The sequence below is a fragment of the Osmerus mordax genome, chromosome 24, assembly GCF_038355195.1.
Source record: "Osmerus mordax isolate fOsmMor3 chromosome 24, fOsmMor3.pri, whole genome shotgun sequence".
NCBI lineage: Eukaryota > Metazoa > Chordata > Actinopteri > Osmeriformes > Osmeridae > Osmerus > Osmerus mordax.
Window position 1 is genome coordinate 9859970 of NC_090073.1, and position 27625 is coordinate 9887594.

The 27625-nt window shown below is 47.7% G+C and overlaps 2 protein-coding genes across 2 annotated transcripts; both read left to right on the top strand.

Annotated features, from left to right (window-relative positions):
* The first annotated feature begins 396 nt into the window (after window positions 1-396).
* LOC136932929 (uncharacterized) lies at window positions 397-2900 on the top strand. Its single transcript, XM_067228246.1, has 3 exons — window positions 397-488; window positions 1373-1972; window positions 2079-2900. Exons 1-3 carry the CDS (start codon window positions 437-439, stop codon window positions 2603-2605), a joined length of 1179 nt encoding a protein of 392 aa, XP_067084347.1. The 5' UTR covers window positions 397-436; the 3' UTR covers window positions 2606-2900.
* A 1571-nt stretch (window positions 2901-4471) lies between these two features.
* On the top strand, window positions 4472-24575 carry rasgef1ba (RasGEF domain family, member 1Ba). Its single transcript, XM_067227721.1, has 14 exons — window positions 4472-4787; window positions 11041-11223; window positions 11415-11537; window positions 11722-11859; window positions 16017-16229; window positions 16644-16718; window positions 17675-17770; window positions 18001-18103; window positions 19425-19504; window positions 20908-21003; window positions 22570-22665; window positions 23029-23152; window positions 23262-23334; window positions 24040-24575. Exons 2-14 carry the CDS (start codon window positions 11047-11049, stop codon window positions 24062-24064), a joined length of 1419 nt encoding a protein of 472 aa, XP_067083822.1. The 5' UTR covers window positions 4472-4787; window positions 11041-11046; the 3' UTR covers window positions 24065-24575.
* Window positions 24576-27625: the final 3050 nt, after the last annotated feature.

Consider the following 27625-nt stretch of genomic DNA (forward strand, 5'->3'; position numbering starts at 1 on the left):
AACTCGGCTATACTACCACTCCAGCCATGTTCCTTTCTTCAGTTTTATTTCAGAGAAAGAAAAGTATTCAAGATTCTCTAAAACGTCATTACTTCGTTAATATTTTACCTAATTTGAATATTAAGTAGGCCTAATGTCAAATTGTGCCAAATGATCTAAATCCAAATTAATTGAACATTTCGTAGACCCTGGTTGGCAGAATTTATTGTAATTCACAGTTGTTTATTGTAATGTTTATTAGAATGTCAGAGGTTATAACTAATGTGTCAGTAATACTGATAGAGAGAAACATTTTTGCAGCATGTTTTAGGGGGTAAATGTGTCCTGTCCATCCATCACGCTACCGTATACTCAGAATCCAGCTATGACGTCACGCAAAACTCCCAAACCGGAAGAAAGAGAATCGCACCGCTGTGGTTGTTTACTCAAAACAATCATGAATTTCTTGGTGATTAACTCTCCAAACTCTGTTTCAACCTCCACAAAAAGTAAGTTTATGGCATACAGTCTTATTTTATACCATTACTTGTAGCATTAGCTAGTGTGCTTAATCGACCCTGCAGTAAGCAGTTAGCTAACGGTAGCAGACAGCCATAAAGTTATTCGGCTAGCTAGATAGCCGAGGTGCTACACTCAGATTGTTCATGTCCTGGCGTGACTTAAAGCTGCATCTTTGCTGCTTGGTATGTGGATGTCACCTTGGATATGCAGCTAACTAGCTAGTTTTATGGACGTACTTGAAAGGCTAGCTAGACTGCAGAGGCAATCAATACTAGGAAGCTATTAGTTGGCTAGCAATGTTCCCAATGCCAAAATAAGTGACAGCCAGACTGCTTTGATGTCAGATGTGTATTTAAAATAACGTGCTGGCTGCAGAAAAGTATTAGCATTTAGCCCACTTCTGCTTTCGCAAAGGCTAGCTCTTTTGCAGATAGTTTTCCACCCATTAATGACTTTTCAGTTCTTTGGAGGAATTTCAACCCATTCAAACAGTATTGGCCAAAGATTTGCATAGATTTTAAAGGGACAGCTTTGTTTAAATGTGATACAAAGTGCCTGTTGGCGTTTATTGGCGACAGTTATCTTTGCAAACATTATAAACCCAACAACCTACAGCAGAATGTTTGGTGTTTGTTGGACGTTGTTGCGTGTGACTTTATCAAACTTTATTTAGATAGCACCTTTCTATGGATGCAAATCAGTGACATCATGTTTTGAATTTTAAAAGGCATTGAATACCTATTATTGAAATTGAAATATCAATTTATTTAAATGTTAAAAAAAAAACAACAAAAACAACCTGACCAATGTACACTGAGACTAATGCACACTTTAAGAAGACATCTTACCTCATGTCTGTGCGCCTGTGCAGGGAAGCGGGAAGCCGAGCGCTCCTTGAACTGGACGGTGGAAGAGACGCAGGTTCTGCTGTGCGCGTGGAGCGACGAGCGCGTGCAGAAGAGCCTGGCGGAAAACCTGAGGAACCGTCACGTGTTCAAACACCTGTCGGTCCGCATGAGCGACATGGGCTTCTCCCGGAGCCCGCACCAGTGCCGGCTACGCGTCAAAACCCTCAAGGCCAACTACGTGAGAGCCAAGCTGCTGAGGAGCGTGGACAGCTCCCAGACCGGGGGGTTCCGGTACTATGCTGAGATGGACGCTGTTCTGGGGAGGAAGGCCCTGGCGGGGGTCGGTGGAAGCAGTTTGGACTCCGTCGCTGGATCAGGAGGGCGTCACCTGGGCTTTTTTGGCGAGAGGGAAGGGATCCAGGTCGACTCTGTGCAGGGGGGCTTGGACGGAGGCGTGGGCGCGCGGCCGTTGAGGCAGTTGGTCGCAGAGGTTAAAGTGGAGGAGGACAGAGAGGTCAGCACGGATGGGTTTGAATTCCATAACGCCGGATTCACGTCTACTATGGCGCACACACAGCGTTCAGTCAACCTCCAGGAGTCTTTACTGCACTCTAGAGCTTTCAGTAAGTGCCGTGTTACAGTTACTAGCTGTCGTGAACCCATCGATGGCCATTACCTTCACCTGTCATCAGTATAACACGATTAACTATCTGTGTTTGTTTGTCACAGGTGCGCCAACAGAGGATGACCTGAGCTCCGAACCACCCTCCGAACCTCCCAACCTCCCGCCTCCCCCACCCCTCCACCACCCAGCCTCTCCCCTCCCTCCCCTCCCGGAACCCACCCCCACACACAGCGCAGGCCCGGCCCCCACCGACCCCCGTCTCCCCCTCTCCCTGGAGCCGGCCCTCAAGCACCTGTCCGACTGCTTCCGGAGCCTGGTGTCGGAGTCTCGGGGCCTGCTGGAGCGTCTGGAGGTCCAGAGGCGCGAGCAGGGCCGCTGGCAGCAGGAACTGCTGGCCGAATGGCTGGAGAGGGAGGACCGCAGGCAGAAGGAGGCGGCAGACAGGGAGGAGCGCAGGGAGAGGGCCCGCATGGAGCACGAGATCAGGGTGCTCCAGCTGCTCACTGGCCTGGCTCGGCAGAGGTCGCAGCCCCGTTGCAGGTGCGGCCGGGCGGACACGGGGGAGGAGGCCTCGACCTGTAGGAGGCTCGCGGCCGAGAACGGGGATGGGACGGATACGGGTGACTTGTAGGCTAGATGTCGGTTGAGGGAGTCGATTCGTTTTTATTTATTGTATTTGCAGTTACACACTGAATTACTGGTCTTAGTTCAGTCTTCAAGAAAATATATCTTTTGTTGTTGTTCTGTTTTGGTGAAGATGTTTGACTTTTGTTAGCTTAGGTCAACATGGATGGAATACCTTAATTTTTTTTTTTTCATGATTGAGAAAAGAACAGTTGAGGCAAAGTATAATCACAGACAGCAACATATATGGCTTTTATCAGCTCCTGTTGTACCATTAAAAGGTGTTTGTATTATAATTCTTACATGACTATTGTCTTTTAATTTCAGTAGACTTGTAATCAGTCTAGCAGTTTTTTGTTTCTCCTTGTCCATCTTTTCCAAACAGGAGACTCATTCGTTAAAGGGACACAAGGTAAAAAAAAGCACCACACAATCCTTGTCTTAACTTCCACACTTTCCTCCAGCTCGAGTTTGACTGACAGTGATTTCACAAAATAAGACAAGCAGGAAAGCAGTAGTTATTCTCACTTGGTTTGAGCATGATGTGGGAACATTGCGTCATGCCGGGGAATCAGTGGACCAGATAGGCGCATTTTTTTGAAAACATGCATTTTAGCCTGTGACTGAAACCACCGACTTTTGTGTATTTGTCTTTCGGCATAGTCTGCGGTTGAGGTACATAGTCTGCGGTTGAGGTACATAGTCTGCGGTTGAGGTACATAGTCTGCGGTTGAGGTACATAGTCTGCGGTTGAGGTACTTTGCTGCAGACATGATGTTAATGAAGCTCTCCACACTGTGGAAGCACTCAGGAAGTCTTCCCAGGGTCGCCTCCTCTGTCATGCTAAACTGAGACGCTGATGCCTTGCTGAATAGGCAGACTGGATAGTTCAGTTAGGTGTTCAGAAAAGGATACATCACATTTACATTTTATTCATTTAGCAAACGCTTTGTATCCTAATGGATGTACAAATAGGGCTTGGACAAAGTACAGCAGAAAATCAAGGATCAGAAGTGTGGGGTTCTAACAGTGTTTTGTTATTCAGAGTCCAGGAACGCCTGGTATTTAATAGCCACAAACATATTATCTAGTATATCAAATGGATAAGCCTTGGTTCTGGATTTCTAATATTCTGTTAACCTACCAAACACAGTAAAAGTACATCGTAATACTGTTAAGATGGTTTACACTGACATTTTTTAATCCCGAGTCAGCCTCACAAAATATTCAACAACCTAAATACTTCCAAGGAGGCCATTTGCAAGCAGCAGGAAAACTGGATTATCTTATATACTGATTCTGGGGTTTGGAGGGTTTTCCAGTTCAGATGATCAGAGGACATTTATGTAATGGTTTCCATGCATCTTGAAGTGTCCATAGATTTCAAAGTTATCTCCTGTTCTTCTCAAATTTGCTACAACAATTTGGCTAAAATGTTTTTGTGTGTACCGTGTTTACATTAAATTCCAGGACATGGTGTGATTTTTAGGCTAAAGGTATTTTACTAAACTGAAGCCAAACATATTATGGTTACAAAAGTGTCTCCATTTCATGTGTTCATCCTTTGCAATTCAGATTTTTTTTTGATGATTGGCCAATTAAACAATTGCCACCCTGTATGAATTCGTGTACGAATTGATTTGATAGTAAGAAAAATAATAATAATACCCTTAACAGATAATTATGCGTTTTGATTGGATTTCCGTGGTTATCAGAAGCGTAAAATTGCTAAGAAGCATTTCTAAACGTCAAAGATGAACACGAAGTAGAGAACGCCCATTTGCTTAATCTCGTCTCTGATTGGCTGCCAGCTCCGCGGTAGAGTAAAGTCATAACTAGGCTTTCCCGGTTCTCGAGCTCATACTAGTCTGAACCCTCGTGTGTTACGAATCGCCGCTCATCACAACTGTCCGGACCGACGCTGTTGCTGCATATTCACGTGGATATCTCGTTCAACCAAAGTTACAGCAAAACGAAACGCGCAACGCACGCTCCTGAGGGTGATTTACAAGTGAATGTGCTGCATTGATAGACAAGCCTTTCACTCCTGCGGCAGAATATCTGGTTTAAAACTCGGGTTTTGCTGCTCATCGCTTCACTTCGCTCACATGCAGGAGAGACCTGACAAGTGCTTGCGTCGTCTGAATTGAGGATTTAACAGAATTACTTGTGGGGTTACAAAGTTTGAGGTGAGATTCTTTTCTTGTGTACATCTTTTTTTTTATGTTACTTTTTTCTTTCATTGTTGACGCGAGTGCTTATCATTTGGATGTGCTTAGGAAATTATTGTATTCACCATCTTGTAAATATAATCTAACATCCTTACAGCGCGTGCAAAAAAAAAAAAGACTAAATGTGCATAATTGATCGTTCGATTTGTAAGATTTGTGCCTGGTTAATAAGTATCATACTGGCACAGTATCGACATGAAGGCTTCTTTCTCCGTGTTTCACGCTGATTCAAATGATGTCTACTCTCTCATAATCCTAAGTAGCAAAATAATGTACTTCTTTAATGAGATTGCAGTGTCCTGATAGACTATTTTAACCTCTACACCCTGTGGTTAAACGGATTCTCCATCTCCACTCAAGACATTGAGGGATCAACCCATGTTAATTTAACACTCCGCCCTCCAACTCTACAGGCTAGCTCATTTACATTCAACAAGGTTAGATGCTGTTGCTGTTTTAAAGAGCCTACAGTTTTTGACGTGCTGACGGGTTAAATCCTTTTCGTTGTTGATCTGGCCGGACTTTGACCAGTAAAGACTGTTTCTCTAAGCTTTAATAGGCTAACACATGGTGTTTTATAAGCCCAGCTAACGCAAATGTGTGGTACTCTCCTCTTAAGACGATTCCCCTAAAGCTCTCGGTAGGGTCGAGGCGTTTCACTGTAGCTGTTGCACACAAATATGTTCCTGATGGAGTATCACTGCTGTTGAGATACGTGTAGTCAATCGCTGAGATGTATGGGTATGGCAAGAATGCTAAATAGGACAAGGGAGGTATCCTAGGTTTTCACAGCTGTTTGGTATCATCTGAACTCGGAACATGCCAACACTGCTTGTTTGTGAGAGCTAGGTAGGCCTACTAGTTCTAGCAGGTGGTTGGGTTTATACCTTAATACCAGCGGGGGCTTTGAGGTACTGTGTAGCTCCGTGATAGAGCCTTTAACTGCAGATTAAGAGGTCTCAGGTTCGAATCCCCCTTCTGGTATGCTGCTTTGGATAAAAAATGAACACATTAAAGTAGCAGTGAGAGATGAGAGGATAAACAGTCATGGTTGATCTCTAGCTTTCATTTTCTCATGCTGTGAGAGAGTGAGAATCCTCCTACAGTTTACCCAAAGAAGACAGAAGGAGAGGGGGGGGGGGGGGGGGTTGTGTTTGTTTTCCTCCCTGGCTACACCCAGAAAGTGTGGGAAAGATTTCCTGTTTTAAGAGTTTTACGGCCCTAACAACTCCCAGGATGGGGCTCTTATGAGGCATCGTTAGCACCTTATAGGCCGAGAGTTTTTCTCTCTCTCTGTGTGTGTGTGTGTGTGTGTGTGTGAGCACCCTTGAGGAGTGTACTGCTCTATACTCCCTCATAGGGTGTGTTTTACATAGAAGAAGAAAATTTCCACAGTCAGTGATGGCTTTGTAGTCATTCGGTCTATTATAAGGCAAGTTTAAGCATTTTTATTGTTTTACTCCCCCTGTGAAGTTAGCTGCTTGCTAAGTACCGACCACCCATTTTTCTGTCAGAACCCTTTGAAAGCCTTTTAGGGCAATGGCTTTGTTGCCCCTTATCTAGTTGTGTTTGAGCTGTGGTGATGGGAAATGGGTTCAGCTCCCCCGGGTGTGTTAGCAGAGCCGGTCTCATGACGGAGCGTCCTCAGCAGTCCTCGAGACGGGCACAAGACGTCGTGACAAATGAGGAACTGCTTCACGTGATCGTTCCTGGTTTAACCCAGCTCCAATACATCTACTGGCTTCAGCTCTTGGTGTGCCTTTCCCCTGAAAAGTACAGAATATTACGTGAAGGAATACGTCCTTAAAAGAGCCTAAATGATATCCTAAAGTTGATCTGAATCGTAAAACGACAGTGAAGTATTCCTGCTTCGTATCAGGAGGGTTTTGACAAACCCCCAGCAGGAGACCGGTTCGCACACACACAGCCATCAAGGCTATAATTAGAACCACCCATGATAATAAAAGGACAATCCCTGCTCCCTACCCCAGTGCGGGAGTAGCAGTGACTCTGTTTATTTACCCTACCACTCACCCACCCGGCAGTCTGAACCAGCAGACGTTAGCGGTGGGCTTTGTCGGTCTCGAGTAGCAGACGTGAGGTTGTGCACCCCACACCTGGACCCCCACCAGTACATCAGCTCCCCTCCTCTCTGATCGCCTTTCACTTTGTTTACTCTTTTATAGGATTATGTTGGTGGAGAAGGGGGGGCGGGGGGTGCAGCTGGTATCTATACAGCCAAAAAGCCAAAGAATGGATCTTGGCTTTTGGGGTGGGGTGGAGGGGGGGGTGATGGTGTTAACATACTCCACCCTTCACTGCTTATTTGCATTCTGGGTTGCTGATACCAGAGTGAGTGACCCTAATCTTTTTTTTCTTTCCCTGCTGTGGTTTGTATGGAGACACACACACACACAGATGCTCAGAGCATGCTAAATTTGTCACGGGGTGGGGGTGGGGGTGGAGGGGGGTGGGGTGGACACGAGGGACTAAGAGACCGTGGGGAGGTCAGGAAGGAGGGCAGGAGAGTTTGAGGGGAATGTCTGAAGCCATCCCGATTTGGACATATAATCTCTTTTATAGTGCTCAAAACTCAAAATCGAGTGTGTGTGTGTGTGTGTGTGTGCAGGACTGCGCCGGGTCATTAGCATCAGTATTCCTCCACACCTCTATCTGGTGGTCCGTCACCGTGGTGATCCGTCACCGTGGTGATCTGTCACCGTGAGCCACATGGTGCAGCAGATGCCCTGGCTGCTGGCATGACTTCACTACCCATTCTCATGGAAATAGCCGTGTGGTCGTACGACATAAAAGCAACAGTGTGTGTGTGTTTGTGTGCACATGCAAAGGCCAGTGTAATGGGGGAGAGGGAGGGAGAATGATGTAGTGTGTGTGTGTGTGTGGTAGGGGAGGGGGCTAGAGCGGGAGATTGTTATAGGGTGTGTGTGTTTGGGGGGGTGGAGAAAGGGAGAGGAGAGTGATGTAGAAGGGGGTGTGTGTAGGGATGGGAGAGAGGGAGGTGGGGGGTAACAATCTACGACTTTTGGCCACCCCCCCTCCCGTGACACCCCTCTCTGTCCCTGATCCCCGTGCAGTGGAACGGCCCCTGAAAGCTTCCTGAATAGGCAGGCGGCGTTGGGGCGGCCCAACGTTTGTGAGAGGAGGGGGGGGGGGCTGCGCCCCGTGCCGACCCAGACATTGAAAGACTCTATTGTGTGGACGCCCATCAGCCCAAAGGAGACGGCTGTTCGGTGAGACAGGAGTCTCCTAGCGTCTGCCTGGCCTTAGAGTCAGTGTACCAGTCTGCATTAGAGTCATGATACCAGTCTACAGTGGAGTCAGAATGTGAGAATGAGTAAGATCTCGTTGGCATGACACTGTGTCACAGCCAGTCAGGTGGTTGTAGAACATGTGCATTTGAAATGAAGTGTTGTCTTTGAGTACAAGCCAAGTAGAAGGGTGTGAAGGCATTGCGTGTGTTTGGGGGGCAGTAGGGTGAGAACATGTGTTTGGGGGGCAGTAGGGTGAGAGTGTGTTTGGGGGGCAGTAGGGTGAGAGCATGTGTTTGAGGGGGCAGTAGGGTGAGAACATGTGTTTGGGGGGCAGTAGGGTGAGAACATGTGTTTGGGGGGCAGTAGGGTGAGAGCATGTGTTTGGGGGGCAGTAGGGTGAGAGCATGTGTTTGGGGGGCAGTAGGGTGAGAGCATGTGTTTGGGGGGCAGTAGGGTGAGAGCATGTGTTTGGGGGGCAGTAGGGTGAGAGTGTGTTTGGGGGGCAGTAGGGTGAGAGCATGTGTTTGGGGGGCAGTAGGGTGAGAGCATGTGTTTGGGGGGCAGTAGGGTGAGAGCATGTGTTTGGGGGGCAGTAGGGTGAGAGTGTGTTTGGGGGGCAGTAGGGTGAGAGTGTGTTTGGGGGGCAGTAGGGTGAGAGTGTGTTTGGGGGGCAGTAGGGTGAGAGTGTGTTTGGGGGGCAGTAGGGTGAGAGCATGTGTTTGGGGGGCAGTAGGGTGAGAGTGTGTTTGGGGGGCAGTAGGGTGAGAGTGTGTTTGGGGGGCAGTAGGGTGAGAGCATGTGTTTGGGGGGCAGTAGGGTGAGAGTGTGTTTGGGGGGCAGTAGGGTGAGAGCATGTGTTTGGGGGGCAGTAGGGTGAGGGCATGTGTTTGGGGGGCAGTAGGGTGAGAGCATGTGTTTGGGGGGCAGTAGGGTGAGAGCATGTGTTTGGGGGGCAGTAGGGTGAGAATGTGTTTGGGGGGCAGTAGGGTGAGAGCATGTGTTTGGGGGGCAGTAGGGTGAGAGCATGTGTTTGGGGGGCAGTAGGGTGAGAGTGTGTTTGGGGGGCAGTAGGGTGGATAGCATGTGTTTGGGGGGCAGTAGGGTGAGAGCATGTGTTTGGGGGGCAGTAGGGTGAGAGCATGTGTTTGGGGGGCAGTAGGGTGAGAGCATGTGTTTGGGGGGCAGTAGGGTGAGAGTGTGTTTGGGGGGCAGTAGGGTGGATAGCAGTACACAGGGACGCTGCCCTGTGGACCACAGAGGGCAGTAGGGTGAGAGTGTGTTTGGGGGGCAGTAGGGTGAGAGCATGTGTTTGGGGGGCAGTAGGGTGAGAGTGTGTTTGGGGGGCAGTAGGGTGAGAGTGTGTTTGGGGGGCAGTAGGGTGAGAGTGTGTTTGGGGGGCAGTGGGGTGAGAGTGTGTTTGGGGGGCAGTAGGGTGAGAGTGTGTTTGGGGGGCAGTAGGGTGAGAGCATGTGTTTGGGGGGCAGTAGGGTGAGGGCATGTGTTTGGGGGGCAGTAGGGTGAGAGCATGTGTTTGGGGGGCAGTAGGGTGAGAGCATGTGTTTGGGGGGCAGTAGGGTGAGAATGTGTTTGGGGGGCAGTAGGGTGAGAATGTGTTTGGGGGGCAGTAGGGTGAGAGCATGTGTTTGGGGGGCAGTAGGGTGAGAGTGTGTTTGGGGGGCAGTAGGGTGGATAGCATGTGTTTGGGGGGCAGTAGGGTGAGAGCATGTGTTTGGGGGGCAGTAGGGTGAGAGCATGTGTTTGGGGGGCAGTAGGGTGAGAGCATGTGTTTGGGGGGCAGTAGGGTGAGAGTGTGTTTGGGGGGCAGTAGGGTGAGAGTGTGTTTGGGGGGCAGTAGGGTGGATAGCAGTAGGGTGAGAGTGTGTTTGGGGGGCAGTAGGGTGGATAGCAGGAGGGCAGTAGGGTGAGAGTGTGTTTGGGGGGCAGTAGGGTGAGTGTGTTTGGGGGGCAGTAGGGTGAGAGTGTGTTTGGGGGGCAGTAGGGTGAGTGTGTTTGGGGGGCAGTAGGGTGAGAGTGTGTTTGGGGGGCAGGAGGGTGAGAGTGTGTTTGGGGGGCAGTAGGGTGGATAGCAGGAGGGTGAGTGTGTGTTTGGGGGGCAGGAGGGTGAGAGCATGTGTTTGGGGGGCAGTAGGGTGAGAGTGTTTGGGGGGCAGTAGGGTGAGTGTGTTTGGGGGGCAGTAGGGTGAGTGTGTTTGGGGGGCAGTAGGGTGAGTGTGTTTGGGGGGCAGTAGGGTGAGAGTGTGTTTGGGGGGCAGTAGGGTGAGAGTGTGTTTGGGGGGCAGTAGGGTGAGAGTGTGTTTGGGGGGCAGTAGGGCAGCCCTCAGACTCCCAAGGTCTGGCAGGTTTTCACCATCTGTTTCTGTGTGTGTGACAGAGAGAGGGTAGTGTGGGGAAGGGGTTAAAGTAAGGATCTCTTTTCATAAGTCCATTATTAAAATGTCATCCTGTTTGGTGATTATCTTTGATGAATGGATGTACTGTACTGTGTGTGTTTATCCGTGTAATCGAGGATGTTAAGGGCACCAAAAGAGGGCTGAGATGCAAAACTCTCAGTTCAGAAGGCTTATTGTTTTGGGTCAACGTGCTCCGACTAGGATCTCTGCCACGACGCAGACCAGTGCTCTGGTCTCCTCGTGAGCCTTAAAGCTGGTTGGCAGAATGGTTGAGTTCTTAAGCCAACATACACAGGCACCTGTGTTATGGTGGAGGGGGAAGGAAGTCTAACTGTGTAATTTGTAAGTAATTAATTATCTCCTGTTTGTGATTAAATATGAATAATTGTAGGCATTTTGGAAGGGGAAAAAAATAATAAAGGTGCTTTAACGTTATAGGCCTCATCATGGCCAAGTGCTTGGTCAAGGCTGGTGTTCTAACCCACTTTTGTTCTGGTTCTTCTGGTTCTGTCTCTCTCCGTATTCTAGGACAACATGCCTCAAACTCCACCTTTCACGGGAATGTTCGGCAGCAATGGTTACAACAAGAACCTATTCCAGACCAAGGAGGAGGGCTGCGGGGGGCTATATTACCATGACAACACCCTGGTGTCGGGGTCACTAGACGCCCTCATCAACCACCTGGTCCCCACCCTGGACTACTATCCGGATGTGAGTGTTCTCTTCCACTCTGCTTCCTGTCAGGGTTAGATTCACGAGGGTGCCATGTTTTGACTCCTCTCTCCCATCCCTCTCTCCTCTCCCATCCCTCTCTCCTCTCCCATCCCTCTCTCCTCTCCCATCCCTCTCTCCTCTCCCATCCCTCTCTCCTCTCCTCACCTCCCCTCTCTCCCTCCTCACAGAGGACGTACATCTTCACCTTCCTGTTGAGCTCTCGTCTCTTCATCCACCCGTACGAGCTCATGTCCAAGGTGTGTCACCTGTGTGTGGAGCACCAGCGCCTGAGCGACCCGCAGGCAGACAAGGTAGGCATCAGGCATGCGGAGATCAGCCCTCTGGCACTCTCACGACCTCTTCAGAAATGAATGTTTGTGTCTTACAGCCTTCGTTCGTGTGGGTGCATGGCAGCTTGGTTTGACGGGGGGTTAGGTTGTGTTGTGGTGCTGTTGGTCTTTGCTACGTGGTCTTCATCTCCGTCTCTGCTCTCAGATGAGGACCAGGAAGATCGCCCCCAAGATCCTCCAGCTGCTAACTGAATGGACGGACACCTTCGCCTACGACTTCCGGGACGAGAGGATGATGAGGAGCCTGAAGGAGCTCACCCACCGTCTAGCCAGTGGAGACGAGGTCAGTCCCTACTCTCGCCTCCTTTCTCCTCTCGTCTCTCATCTCCCTTCTTCTCACCTCCCTCCTTTCTCCCTGCCCTCCTCTCTTTTCTCTCTCCTCTCCTCCTTTCCTCTCTCTCCCTTCCTCTCTTCTACTCTTCTCTCCTCTTCTCACCTTCCTTTCCTCTCCTCTATTCTTCCCATCTCTCTTCCTTCCTCTCCTGTCCCTCTCTCACCTTTTCTCTCTTCTTCCTTGTGTTGAAATAAGGATACTGAAATGAAGCCGCCACGCTTCATTGCAGCACCCTCCCTCCAGCCCCCGTAAAGTCCACGCTTAAAAGGGAAAAACATCCTGAAACTTTAGAAGGGTCTCGTTTCCCTCGACCGACAGCAGCCGACGAGACGTGGGGCGAGAGCTCAGTTTGGATTTGCTCTCGTGTTTTGTTTTTGCCTGGTCAGTGCAAAAGAACAGGCCTATTGTTGTCCCGGCGTGGGAGCTTTGTGTCTGCGCTGGCCATCTTCCCTAGGCAGCAATTGAATTGTTCCCCTTCTGCTGAGTTGAATGTCACTGGCTTAGTAGAGGCTTTCCCAACGTTAAAGGGGGTCGGGGGGTACGGGACATTTTGTCAAGTTCCAAGTACTTTCTTTTCTATCTGTGTAAAAACCACTTTTGATATTCATATCTTAAAGTAACAGAGGTACTCAAGATGAGTTGACCCAGAGTGTTGACGAGAGGGTTAGCGTTAGCAGAGTGTTGCTCTTAAGTGACCTCTAGATCTATTTTCTGCCTCGTCAGTGGTCACGGTCCTTAAGGGACTTAAGTCTTTATGACCTCCCACTGTCCAAACAGTCTCTCCTCTCCCACAGCAATTGGGTTAATGTGGCCTGATCCTCAATGTTCTCAATTTGGTCAATGTTCCCTCAGGTAACTGATTTTTTTCCCCTTCTCCTTCCTGTTCCTACAGTTGGAACACGTAATTGTGTTAGTCGGTATGAATCAGACTCGTTCATGATCAACTGTAGCCTAGCTGTTTGTCTCACATGTTGTTGTGTGTGTGCGCAGTTAGTCAGACAACGAATGAGGGCATGGTCATCCGTCGGGTGAAAAATGATATTCCTCCTCCACCGCACTCCATCTTCCAACCCCAAACCTCAACAACCGTCTGTCAAGTTTTTATTATTTAGTGCCTGCACAAATACGAACCTAAGATTTTATATAGAATCTGGATATCTGACCCGGTGTTTTGATGGGGTAGGCTACAAACAAGCCCAGATTGTTCTCTAGGTCGCTAACGTCAGCTCCAAAGACCTCACACATGTGCTAATGCGATAGCTGTTTCCAGCAACTGTCGACTGTCGTGTTGGTACATCATGACCCCGTTTGTCGGGATCTGAATGGGTGCTTGGCAGGGTTTTTGTACAGCAGGTTTCTGATCTACGAGCGACCGCAAAAGGGAAGGGTGGGGGCAGTCACAGTACTCTTTGCCAGTGGGCCCTGTGGACAATAACCGCCATTTATCATCAGGCATGAGACTGCATGAGACAAACATTGTCTGATGTGCGTGTTCTTTGCAGAAAACTAGGACAGTTCTGTGAAAGTCTCTGTGTTTGGATGACACGGTCTGGCGGTCTGTCTGATCACAGACTACACCGTAGTTTCTGATGCTGCATGCGGCATCACAGAGCCAGTTCAGCCTGGTTATTTGGTGTTGGCCTAGTACTGGGCACTAGTGCTGTTTGGTAGTTTTCATTTGATGACAGTACCAATAGCCTATAGGCCTATATAACTGATGCATAGATCGCATACTGTTCAAAACAACTGTGATTTCATGAAACCAGAGGCAATTGTAAACCATAAATCACTTTTTAAACATGAATGTAGAATTAGCCCAATCCACAGAGATCCTTATTCTCTAGGGTACTGACCACAATATTCCAGGAAATAGCTGCTCGTGGTGCAACTTCAAAATAGATGTTCTCCTCCTAACATCTGCTCAACATGGACTCCCAACCGCACGTCAACAGACCAGGTCCTTGATCTCCTCAGAGTATCATTATGGATCTGGTGTTGGATATATAGAGGCAGGAATCTGTCCATAAACAACAGCTCTGATCTCAACCTGACCTCCATTTGGGCTGCGTTCAAGCAAACCGACATATATAGACTATACACTATATAAACATCAGTTACCAGAGTTATGTAACCATATGTGTGCACAAAACAAAGACAGAGTTGTGTGTGTGTGACACTGAGGGAGGAAACATATCGGAAGCTTAAGGCTGTAAGAAGGAGGCGCCAGGGGAGAGATGTGAAGCTGATTAGTTTCCGACCCTCAGCAAACACGTTCTGAGTCGCCTCTCCCTTAGAGAAGCTTGGTTTACATAACTCACAAAGCGCCTTCTGGCGCGCGTCATGTGGTCCTTGGCATGAAATGATGCCACCCAGCCAGGAAAACGAAAAATGGAATCGCCAAAGGCATGAGGCACGATCGTACTGGGCACGCCTTGAAGGAGGGGATCCCAGTGCGAGCCCGTCTGTCACCGGGGCGAGAGCGCCTCGGACCTAGCTACGATACCGCACCATTTGTCACGACTGGCTAGCTCCACTCCTGCCGCTTGGAAATGTCAGACTTGTTATCTCCAAGAATGGGGATCTATATTTAGCGAGAGCCCCCCTCTATTTGCGGAGGCGACAGGACCCTGAGCAGATGGCGGACTTTGAAGAGGCGACTGGGGGTGATTGTCAGTAGAGCTACTAGCCGCTCCACATCCACTCACGCTACTGACTGTAACGGTATGAGCCAGGGAGCCGTTTGAAATGCCGTCCTTGGCAACACAAGGATATTGAGGGCAAGACCTTTCTTCAATCTGATTTTACACGCAATTTCGCAGATTTATTATTACATTTCTGTCCGTTTTCTCTTTTCATGACCCATAGTAGGACCATGGTAATAACACTTTTAGTGACTGTTGAGCACGATTCTAGACTATAGTAATCAAAAATCACAACGTGCTGGATTAATCCTGTGGCAACCGACGTTTAATCTACTACCACAAAGGTGGGATTAAAGCGCAGAGAAGATTATTTTCTAGATTAGTAGTTTGCCAAGTACAAACAGTACTCAAACACCAGGCCATCATTAACCTTTGCTGTAACAGAAGTCTAACAGAGTCTTGTCTAGCTAACGGTTCCCACACTACTGAACTCTAGACTTGTTTGCAGAACCTAGTTTTTCGTGGTGGAAATTGGCAGCCGGTGATGGGATGTGGTCTCTGAATAAACCCAAGGCCTCTTTCTCCCTCCCTACCCTTCCCTCTCCCTCCCCTTCTCACTCTCCTTCACCCTTTTCACCCTCTCTCGCTCGCTCGCTCTCTCTCGCTCGCTCTCTCTCTCTCGCTCTCTCTCTCGCTCGCTCTCCTTTTTTGCCCTCATACCGGCGGTATGGAAAGAGGCCATGACCGGGTCTCTGTGTACACACACACACACACACACATTTTACACACGTTATGCAACCACTGCTTCAAAGTGTGTCGGCTGTCGCATCAGCAAGGGACCAGTTATCTAATAGCACCGCTGGATTGACTTAGAGGGAGGGTGTATTCCAGCCAGAGGACGGCCTGCTTACCCCCGAGCAGCTCATCTGACACACCCCGGCTGTCAGTCCACAGGAAGAGGCTCATGGAAAACAGCGACCGAACATCTTAGAGGACACTTCAGTTGTCGGGGCAACCTTTTTGTTGTTGTTGTTGTCCAGAGCGTGGTGTGAATGGAGCGTTTAGAAGGTGGAAAGGAATGGATATGTTTTCGCAACATCTGTGGGAGGGAGTCTGGAGTTTTATGTTCAGTGGGTTAGGTTTCTGCTGACCTGCATGTTGTAAATTCTGTTGCGGTGGTTGTTGCTCTCTGGGCTCTTAGGTGCCGGGAGTCGACCCGCAACCTTTTAGCTGAGCTAAACGAAAGTGTCGCACGCAAGCTGACGGGGAGAGAACCTGGCAAGGTTGAATCGTGACTCTCTCTTTCTCTGTCTCTCTCTCTCTCTCTCTCTCCAGTTCTCTTTCTCCAATTCTCTCTCTCTCCCTGTCGCTCGTATAGCTGTCCCAACAATTCAAGAGAAAACAAAACTACAGCTGCAATGTGTGACCTCCAACTCCTAACCTCCCATCTCCACCCTCCTCCAGCTGTACAGGAAGGCGGTGCAGCAGATGACCCAGGCTCTGATCAGGAAGCTGACGGTGCTGAGCCAGTACGAGGAGGCGCTGGGGAAGATCAGCGCCACGGCGGCGGAGCGCCTGACGGTGCTGAAGGCCAAACCCCAGGCCGTGCAGAGGGATCTGCTGGCCACGTGCAGCGACCCCTTCACTGTAGCCCAGCAACTCACTCACATAGAGCTGGTGAGACAACGTGTGATTATGTGAGATGTTGAAAGAAGTGAGGATGGAGTTCTGTGGCGTTTACACAGACACTGAATTGACTGTTTTTACTGTTACGGAACTGAGGGAGACTTCAGCTCAGTTTACGCTGTAGAAGCGCTGTGAATCAACTACTTAAACACAAACCGTCTCCGAAAGCAAGACGGTTAGCCGTAGAATAGGAGAGGTGGACTTCACCCTGCTTCTCTGATCTCTTGTGTGTGAGAGCTGGTATCAACATCAATGTTCAACTCAGGTGTTCTCCTGCATTTCTGCTGCTATAAATGGTCAGTTGTTCGTCTGGAAGTCAGGTCGAATAGTTTCAAAGTGACACAACACTGAGCAAACATGAAGTGAACAGCCAGAGGAATTTATCGAGTTCTCTTTCCTTTTCAGGAGAGACTGAGTTACATCGGACCTGAGGAATTTGTCCAGGCCTTCGTCCAGAAAGACCCTCTGGACAACGATAAGGTAAAAAAAAATCCAAATAATAGATTGGTTAAGATAACATGATTGGAAGTGAAACAGCTAAGCTTGAAGTGTAGTTACACCTTGCAGCTTATCTACTCCACTTAAATCAGACACCAAGTGGTTTGGTAGCGTCTCCCTGTGTTTAAATGACCCAGTTTCTCCATCATAGCCGTCGTGGTAAACAGCAGCCTAGCCTGCGTATGACCCCGGGCTAAACAGAGCAGCATGTCAGAGCCGGTAGACAGTGAATCCCAGACACACCGTAGGAGACCCAATATCCGCTCCACCGCCAATCCCACCCCCCAACTTAAGATTTCCTCTAAAAACATGATGCTGTCTGAGCAGCATGCTTGGGCCTTATTGCTTAGCAACAACTCATCCATAAAGAGCCAGTAAGGGTTTGTTGGCTGAGGGGTGGGGGGTGGGTGGGCGTAGGGGGGGGGGGGGGCATTTTAGCTGCTAGGCAACTAAGAGGATTTTTTTAAGGTGTGGTGGTGGAGGGGGTTATAGTTTGGCGCTTTCCTTTGTGCCCCAGGCAAGCTATCCTTTAGAGGAAAATACTTGCAAGTGTGTGTGTGTGTGTGAGAGACTGGGGGTGTGTGTGAGAGTGAGACTGGGGATGTGTGGGTGTGAGATGACCACTTTCGGGGGTATTGTGTCGGGGAGAGTGGCGTAAGGCCTCAGGAATGTGAGGAATGAAGCCTGAGACCTTTGTCTCTCATCAAAGCCCCGCTCTGCAGAACGGGAACTGATCCTACCCCACTGGTGCTTATTCAAAGAACCTGTCCGTCTCAAAAGGGCCGAATCCACACGAATCAGCCACAGCATACTGATGTCAACTCGTGCTTTAAGTACAGTTGGAGATACGGCACCCTTTAAGTTTCTCTGAAGCGGCAACAAGGCGATATACCTCAAATTGTCATTGATCTCATATGAATGCCTGTTTGTCTCCGTAGAGCTGCTACAGCGATCACAAGAAGGCTAGTAACCTTGAAGCGTATGTGGAGTGGTTCAACAGACTCAGCTACCTGGTCGCCACGGAGATCTGCATGGTAAGTAGCTAGCCTGCAAGCAAGTTTCTGATTAAGATAGCGAACCTAGCTAGCACATTGTCAGAGATGGCCATATCTCTGAGGCCATATAAATAATAATAAGACATGGCATGACATAGATACACGAGAAGTTGGCTAATGTTAGCTAACTCCCCTCTACATAGACTTATTTCATCCTCCCGTTAGGTATTTCTTAAAAGTTGTTCGTTTGTGTGTGTGTGGTTCTGTAGCCTGTGAAGAAGAAACACAGAGCCAGAGTGATGGAGTTCTTCATCGACGTGGCGCGGGAGTGCTTCAACATCGGAAACTTCAACTCCCTCATGGCCATCATCTGTAAGTGGCCATGTCACACTGTGTCCCTGCTCTCCTCTCCTCCTCCCCTCTCCTCCTCTCCTCTCCGTCCTCCCCTCTCCTCCTCTCCACCTCTCCTCCTCTCCTCTGCTCCTCTCCTCTCCGTCCTCCCCTCTCCACCTCTCCACCTCTCCCCCTCTCCTCCTCTCCTCTCCGTCCTCCCCTCTCCACTTCTCCTCCTCTCCCCCTCTCCTCCTCCCCATCTCTCCTCAAACGACCACACAGAGTTATATCCTTGTTTACTGGACGCTCTCTCCTGGTCATTTATGATTGCTTTTCATAAATTCTTACATGGAAAAAGACACTTTAACTTCTTTCTATCAGACAGACAGTTTTGAATCATGGTGAGAAATACAATTTCATTGCAAAGAGAGGTAACCTTGATTTGAAAGCAAATCAATGAGTCTCTGGGTTCATCCCAAGGGGACCCTGGGTAGGATGGCTTCCTGCCTGGGGCAGTTTATGGGGCCAGATGAAAGGCTTCAGGGACCTGGGGGGGGGAGAGACTGAAGTCCAAGTGGCCAGGGGAGAGAGCATCTGGTCAGGCTGACAGCCTAGGGAGGGAGGGGGCAGGGTGGGTGGGAGGGGGCAGGGTGGGTGGGAGGGGGCAGGGAGGGGGGGTTAGTGGGTAGGGGGCAGCTGTAAATGTTCTCAAAAACACCCGTCCAGGCAGATGGTCAACACTGACCAGCAAAAGGGAGAGCGAGCATGAGGATGAGGGGAGGGGAGGAGAGGGGAGGGATGCAAAGAAAGAAAGGGAGAGGGGAAAGGAAGGGATGGCCAGTGTGGGAGGGGAGGAGGGAGAGAGGATAGGAGGGGACAGGGGGGGACATGCGTCATGCCAGCTGTCCCAGCTTGTGCTTTTGTGTCTCCCCAGAGAGATGGTCACAAATCCCCTCTCCTGGGACCAGGAGGAGAGCGGAGATATTAGTCTGTACTGAGGGCAGCACCAGGCCATGGGAACACCAGAGTCCCAGCCTGGCTGCCTCATCTCTGGTCCCTGTGACCTCCCTGGTCCCTGTACCTTGACCACACGAACATTCACTCTCACACACACACACACACACACACAGGATTACCATATGGGAAGCAGAATGCTGTGAGGGGAAGTGAGGCGTGTGTTAACACCAGTGTTCCTGAGGCCTCTGCCTGACTGCCTCCATAGAGGAACCAGAGCACGGAAGATAGGAAGGGGGGAGAGGGGTGTTGTCTGCCCCCATGAGAAACAGACCATGTGTTGAGGAGAGCGTGTGTCTGTCTGTGTTAGTGACTGTGTTCTCTCTGTCTCTCTCTCTGTCCTCAGCTGGGATGAACATGAGTCCTGTGTCTCGACTGAAGAAAACCTGGAGCAAAGTCAAGACGGCCAAGTTTGATATTTTGGAGGTAAGCAAGAAAGTGTGTATGAACATTAGAGGGTGTAAGCGGTAAGGTGTGTTGGTGTGTGGGTAGGAAATCAGACCGCTTCTAAAAGTGTTAGAACTGGAGGCGGAGTGTGTGTGATGGCTGAACAGCTCAGCTCCACACACACGACTCACACCACCCACTCACCAAGGACGACCCTCTCTGTCTCTCGTTACCAAGTCCAGCCGTCCGTAATGCCGTGATGGAGTCAGTCCTGTTCAGTACAGCGTGGCTTCTATCCACCCAAAACCATTGATTCCTTTTAGGCATCTCATACAATGCGTTCGATTATTCTCCTTGCCCTCTGGCAGGTGTAGTCGTGTCAGAAGCCGCAGTGCGAGAGAGTAGGTAGACTTCTCAGGCTATCAGGTTAGCCCCGTGTGCCTGCGCGTATTTGAAGTGGTAATACGTATGTAAGTTAGACTCCAGAGGTGTTTGTGTGCTAGCTCCACAGAGAGCTGGAGGGAGGGGGAGTTTCGGGGAGCCTCTGCCCCAGACGGTGAGCTCTACCTGGGCCTCAGATCTTCCTGTTCCCCTGTGCGGTGGGGTGGGGGCAGGGGGCGGAGACGAACAGGTGTCCAGGTGGATGCACTCGTGGCCTGGAAGTCAGGAGATCTGAGAGGAGCCGAGATGAAGCAGGCTCAGCCTCTTGTGGGGAGCTGCTTAGTGGAGATTTCTCTCTCTCTTACCCTCCTCTCTCTCTCTCTCTCTCTCTCTTACCCTCCTCTCTCTCTCTCTCTCTCTCTCTCTCTCTCTCTCTCTCTCTCTCTCTCTCTCTCTTACCCTCCTCTCTCTCTCTCTCTCTCTCTCTTACCCTCCTCTCTCTCTCTCTCTCTCTCTCTCTTACCCTCCTCTCTCTCTCTCTCTCTCTCTTACCCTCCTCTCTCTCTCTCTCTCTTACCCTCCTCTCTCTCTCTCTCTCTTACCCTCCTCTCTCTCTCTCTCTCTCTCTCTCTCTCTCTCTCTTACCCTCCTCTCTCTCTCTCTCTCTCTCTCTTACCCTCCTCTCTCTCTCTCTCTCTTACCCTCCTCTCTCTCTCTCTCTCTTACCCTCCTCTCTCTCTCTCTCTCTTACCCTCCTCTCTCTCTCTCTCTCTCTCTCTCTCTCTCTTACCCTCCTCTCTCTCTCTCTCTCTTACCCTCCTCTCTCTCTCTCTCTCTCTCTTACCCTCCTCTCTCTCTCTCTCTCTCTCTTACCCTCCTCTCTCTCTCTCTCTCTTACCCTCCTCTCTCTCCATCTCTCCTTTCTATCTTTCTCTCTCCTTTCTATCTCTCTCTCTCTCAAATGTGTGTAAAGGGTCACAAAGAAATCCAGTTAAACTGACTCTTACCCTCTTCTCTCTTCCTCCCTCTCTCTGTTCCTCCCCCCTCTCTGTCCCCTTCAGCATCAGATGGATCCTTCCAGCAACTTCTACAACTACAGGACGGCCCTGAGAGGAGCCACTCAGAGATCCATCACAGCCAACAGCAGCAGAGAGAAGGTGAGAAGCCAGGAACAGGACCTGCTTCAGTCAGCTGCAGCGCCTACTGAAGAACCCTGTAGTCAGCAGTCAACTGAGCTGTTTGAACTTTTTCCTGTCTGTTTTTGCACAACTCGCAACTTTTTTTGGAAAGAGTTCAGTGAACTCAATGCCTCTGTTTTGAAACTAGATATTAAAAATGGATCATATAGTTTGATGCTTTCATGTAAGAAAGTCAGTCAGCGGTGACACTGAGAAGCAGAACTCTGTGATACGAGAGACCCTTCTGTCTACAGCTTGTTATCTTGTGTGTGTGTGTGTGTGCCTGTGTGCCTGTGTGTGTGTGTAGATGCCCCACCTTGTTTACTGTCAGCGACCCCACTCTGAGATATCCTGAATGGGTCTGAACATTGAGTCAAACAGGCGGGACCCACTTCCCTCCTGCGTGTAATATGTTCTGTTCTCTTTCACAACACCCAAAAAACAAAACATGGCCGCCTGCCAGCTCACATAATGTTCTCTGTCGTGACCGTCTCCTTCCTTGACCACGAGTGAACCGGTCAGCATGTCCCAAACTCAGCCCAGCGCTGGCGTTGTCTAGCGCCCGTCAGCTGAGAGGAGAGTAAACAAGAGAGAGAACGAGACAGTGTGTGCTGTTGACAGAGTTGGGGGCAGGGGGTCGTGGGGGGGTAGGGGGGGTGAGTAGATGGAGATGCTGAAGAGCTCTCGACGGAGTTGGTCAGGGTTGTGTTAGACTCAGACCAGAGGTCAGGAAACGGAATGTTCCCAGCTATTCTGGAATGTTCCGGTTGCTACGGCGTCTTCTCCGTGAGGGGTGGTGGTATTTAGATATTTCCATGCAAGGCGGATGCAGGCAGCTGACTTTTGGGCGGTGCTGTGGCTGTGTTCACCCTCTCCTCCACCTCTATTCGATTTGGAGATGACTGGAAGATCACCAGCAGCATGTCACTGATCTGAGCTTATGTGTTTGTTGTCCAGCTCCTCTTGAGAAGGCCAGACGGTCTCCCCTCCGCTGGGTCACATGTTCCTGAAATCTTTTGTTGCCTCAACACACCCTGTTAGATAATCTACTGGAACCTTCCAACTCACAAGAAAAACTTAAACTGTTTTTCACCTCTCATGCCTAGACCTAGTTTCCACACTTGACGTGTGTGTGGAGGGGGAAGGAGGGTTAGAGAGGGAGGGTTAGAGAGGGAGGGTAGGAGTTAATGAGAGCAGAAGGATAGCTGACACTTGGTTGTCAACATCAACTGGAGCGTAAACATGTCATCACACATCCGCTCTTTAGGGTTCATGTCAGGATCATCTGTGTTCGGGCCAGATGACAAGTTGATCTGGATCGATCTGTGGACGAAGCTGTGAAGGATTTAAAGGACTTTATTTAAAGATGTGTGTGGGTAGTAGCTTGTTTGTTTCATTTGTAAAAACCAGGGACTTTTTCCACACTTTTCTTTCTGTTTCTCTGGTAATGGTGATTGAAACCAAGCCAGCTTGTTGTAGCTGGCTGGAAATCCCCTCCCTGCTGCATGGTGTCCTGAAACTGTCCTGTCATTGTTCGTCTTCCAGATTGTCATCCCGTTCTTCAGCCTTTTCATCAAAGACATCTATTTCCTCAACGAAGGGTGTGCCAACAGGCTACAGAGCGGACATGTCAATTTCAAGGTACTTACCTCTTCCCCTCCCTTCTCCCCGACACCAGCATATCTTGTGGTCTGTCGTATAACAGCTTTTGCAGGGACTTTTCAGTTTGGATTTTCCATCATTCTTAGAAACGAATGCAGCCAGTTTTAGCCAGCTTCCTCTTTGATTGACAGAGAATGAGGAAGCGGCTGTATAAAAGGGTGAATTCCTCAAGAGTTAATCAGCCTTTGTTGTTGGCAACCAAGTAAATATGACTACATGTAAATGACTAAATGTAAATAGTATAAAATCACTTAGATGTATATTAAACTTCAATCAATGTTTAATTCAACTTTTATTTCATGGAAGAAACTTTAAGGTATTGTTTCTGTTTGGTGCAAACAGAAATTCTGGGAGCTGGCCAAGCAGGTGAGCGACTTCATGACATGGAAGAAGGTGGAGTGTCCGTTTGAGAAGGACCGCAAGGTCCTGCAGTACCTGCTGACGGCCCCTGTGTTCACAGAGGATGGTACGACCCAGAGCTGAGCATATAATACATATACATGAAGTCTGAAGTCAGATGCTCGAACCACGGAGCTGCGTCCGTCCCTGTAACGTGTCGTCTCCTCTTCCCCCAGCGTTGTACGTGGCGTCTTACGAGAGCGAGGGTCCTGAGAACACCATGGAGAAGGACCGCTGGAAGAGCCTGAGGTGCGTAGCCCTGCGGGGTCGTTCATCACCCCCGTCACCGCCGCCACGCACCCCCGGCGGGGGAACGGGTCACACCCTCGCTCTAACCTGTCCACTGATTAATAGCTCAGACACAAACACCTCATCACTCAGAGCCATCGAATCACTTCATACACACGTGTGTAAAGAACCTGCATCCTTCAGGTTTGTGCCCTTACACACACACACACACACACACACACACACACACACAGACACATAGACACACATACATATACACACACACACACAACAATCAAACACTGCCTTGACTGTCTATAAAACCTCAGACAAGATGGATGAGGAATCGCTTGGTTGGTTCAATTGGTTTTGTATTGTTCAAGAGCCCAGCGTAGCTGACAGAGGGATATTTACTCTGTTAGGGTGCGTGTGTGTCTGTCAGTCACAAGGTTGAACAAGAAACCTGAAACCGTTTTCTTCTAGTCAGGCTTTGTTTCACTACTCTTACACACTCATCATAAAAAAATTAAAATAAAAAAAAGATTCTCTGTTCAGAGAAGTTACCAACAGACAATCTTTCCCAGAAACGCGTTGACTGAACAATTCTGAGGTTCTCACAAATTAAATTTACAAAAACTCGTAAAATGTTGTGTCTCAGGGCTATTCTGGGGTAAAATAATGTTATTTTTTGACGTGCTAATACATGGTTTTGTTTTGTTTTGACAGATCCACTCTGCTGAGTAGAGTTTAAATTTCTGCAGGAGCCGCAAGTGCGCCCTTGTACGAACAAGCCACGCTCCCAGTGTTGGTGTCCAAATAAGACTTTCCCGCCTTTGGGAGGGAAACGGACAATCTGTACTTCTCCAGAGAGAGGGCGTGTGTCCTCCAGAGCTGGATTTCTAAGACTCGCTCTACTTTCTTTTACTCTTTTTGCTGTACATTTCAGGATGGCAAAACAAGCGCTTTTTCATCTCTTTGTATGACTTTATAGTCTTTTTTTAAAGAGGAAAAAAAAAAAACATTGTGACCGTCGATGTAACCGAAGAAGATGCTTCTGCAGTCAGTGTCCTCACCGAACACCAGTTTGGCGGTTGACGCTGGTGATGCAAACGGTGTCTGACGTTTTCAAAAAACATTATGGTTTTACTGTTTAGTTTGGCTAGGAGTTTGCTGCTGGTTGGCGAACTCTTTCTTACAGGTAAAAACAAACCGGTCTCTGTGACAAAAGCCAGCATTTTGTGTATCGGGAACTCTTGTTAAACCTAAACCGCTACGTTGATATCGAAATATTAAGCTAACATTATTTGTAGATTTGTTTTGTGTTTGGTTTTTTCTATGTTTATGATGTAAGTGTTTTTCCTATGTTGTCGACCACCATTTTTTTCTGAAGAGTTTTTGCAAAATATTTTGTGCAGAATGCACTAAGTGCATTCGATTAAAAAAAAAAGATGTCATTTCTGTTTGTCGTCTAAAGATTCGTAATTCTCTGAAAGCAGGAACACTCACTTAATGTCCCTTATCTATGGGACTCTCAACCGTGATTCCAAGTTGAGGTGTTGGGATGATGTGGCCCATTTTTCTGATAATCACTGTTAGAACACATCTTCTTCTTGACCTGACAGTAGGACTGAAATGCAGTGTGGTTGTACTGCCCCCTTGTGGGTAATATTTGTAAGGCGTGAATGGGGGAAACGAGTAGATTGAATGTGCATATTAGTGAGTAGTGTTAGGAGTTGAGATTTTTCAATGCTGGATAAAACTACACACATTAGTCTGATGTATATTCCTATTGTTATGATTATTATTTACACCGTATTTGTTTTATTTATGATTCTCTTTGTTCTTCTTTTCCATTATGCTGATAATATTTTTATTATGTGTTCTTATTTAAGTTTGTACTAGGTACATAACATACTTAAGTAGTCATCAGATATCAATTTAACAAATATTTTTATAAAGTTTTTATGAAACACGATGTTCAGGGTACTAGCTCACACTATGAAGTTAAACACATTGACTGATGTCTAGCTTGCCTTGTTCCAAATTTCTTTCCCCACTCAGAATGATGTTGTGGTTTACTGTGTAAATATTATTTTCCTGTTTTTGTGTTTTGATTGTTAAGATGGGCAGAGGAACCATTCATAACTGCATTATTTGTGTTAAGAGTAAGTGAAGTCAATAAAAGAATGCATAAGGTGACACTTCTGAAAGTTTATTTGTATATAGCCAGAACATAAATGTTCCAAGAAACTCATATATTTGAAAGCCCTCAACCGTCCAACCGTCAAACCTTCTGATGGAGCCGCTGCTTGTCAAGTACATTTGAACAGCAAATAAAACCCCATCTCTTCAACACATGGGACTTGATCGCCCCCAACTGGTCAGGAAATGCTAATGCAGAAGTATATTTTTTACAACCCCTGAAGTGATTCAATATTTTTTGTATATCCGAGAGAGGGAGAACAAACCACATCTTTTTGAGGCGGAACAAGGAGCAATAGACAGACAATAGTTTCACCCGTGTAAAAATACAATGCTTAACGCTAATCAACTGCTAACTGCAGTATTGAGTTCATATACGTTAAGTAGGCTATTGAGAAAAGTGACTAGCCTATATGATGACTAACTATAACAATAACCCTATTTTCACCCTAGTAACAGCAAAATCAATCCGTTATTGATCAGTACGTATGCTCCGTCAAAGCCTTCATTTAATAGACTTTAATCAAGGAATTAACGTCACCGGCTACTTGAACTGTTGATCTATGGTAGCTAGTGTAGCACCAGAAACTTCAGTTGGGGAAATGTGTTTTATTAGATGACAACTGACGTTCGACTGTTGACAATATTTGGTTTATCAATATGAAAAGTCACAGTCATATTAATGAAGACAAGTATATTATTGTTGGCTTTTATAGGAGACACGAACCGCACGCTCTGCATCAGTCTCGAGCGAGACTGAGCTCGCGCTGCTCTTGACACAGACGCACGCCCTGTTCTGAAGGGCTCGCTCCTTTTTATGCTGCATGAGCCTTTATGTCCTTCATCGCGTTTCTACTACTTGGGATTCGGAAAAACTAACGTCGTAAGTAACATGTCTCATATACTATTATTTATCAGCTGAATAAGACATGTTTTTTTTGTAAATAAAACTAAGTTTCATGCTATTCAAAGGTAACAAAGCAATTAAGTCTAGCAGGTGCCTGCATTGTTAACTTTCCTCTGCTTCACAGTCTAGTTACAGTCTAAAAGTAAATACTGTCTGTTGGAATGATTAGGTTTGTGCTTGAAGAATACAATGTGTTATCGTTTACCCAAAATGCCTAGGCAAAGCTATTTTAATAATTGTGATTTGATTCGAAAGTGATGCCATGATCGTATATTCATAAAACTCGACAAAATTAATGTTGAAATAGCTATAAATAAATGAATCGGAAACAGACACAGTTGTTAAAGAATCACATTAATTCTAATTTCTCTCACATAGGCTTATATATATAGCAACTCTATGATCTGGAAGCATATTTTTCGACCTACAAATCACTTTTTGCCGTGAAATAAGTCGCAGTCTCAAATGCATCAAGATTAATATATGTAAGGGGTTTAATTGATATGAATGTGTAGGCAGTTAATCATACAACAGCTACACACACATTTACTGTAATGTCATTGTCTTCAGATATTTGTACTTTTGCGGATATGAGGGTATATAGGCCAACCCAATACTTTCAGTCTCTTTCAAACAATGACTGGAGCTTAATCCTTCTGCGATTTTACTGTAGCCTAATTCCTTTCAATGCTGCATCTTGGCTTTGACGGAGAGTGTTCATGCAACGCAATACTTCCGGCCTGCTGAATTATAAATGGAGAGGACACATTGACCATTAGTCAGTCACAGATTTTCTCTCTTTCTCTCTTTGTCTCTCCTCCCCACCACACACACACACACACACACACACACTTTCTCTCCCAACACATATGAACTCCTCAATCTTTGAAGGGTCAGCCTTTTTATCCTGAAACCTTACTCTGATGTTGAACCTTTGACAGTGAATCATCAGCTGTAAAACGCCCACACTTACTGAAAAGTTCCTTTGCAATACACACACCTCCTTGCTTCACGCCCACCTCCCTGTTCAAACAAAATCTACTATCTACTTATTCATTGTCTGCCTTTTCAAATTTAGCTATGGCGTTACTACTAAACATACTTCATGGCAGGGTTTGTTTTTAAAATGTTTAATACTTTGTTTTTATGGCATACAACTGTTCCCTGTTTCTGAATCTCGTTTTTTCTAAACCGACAAACCAG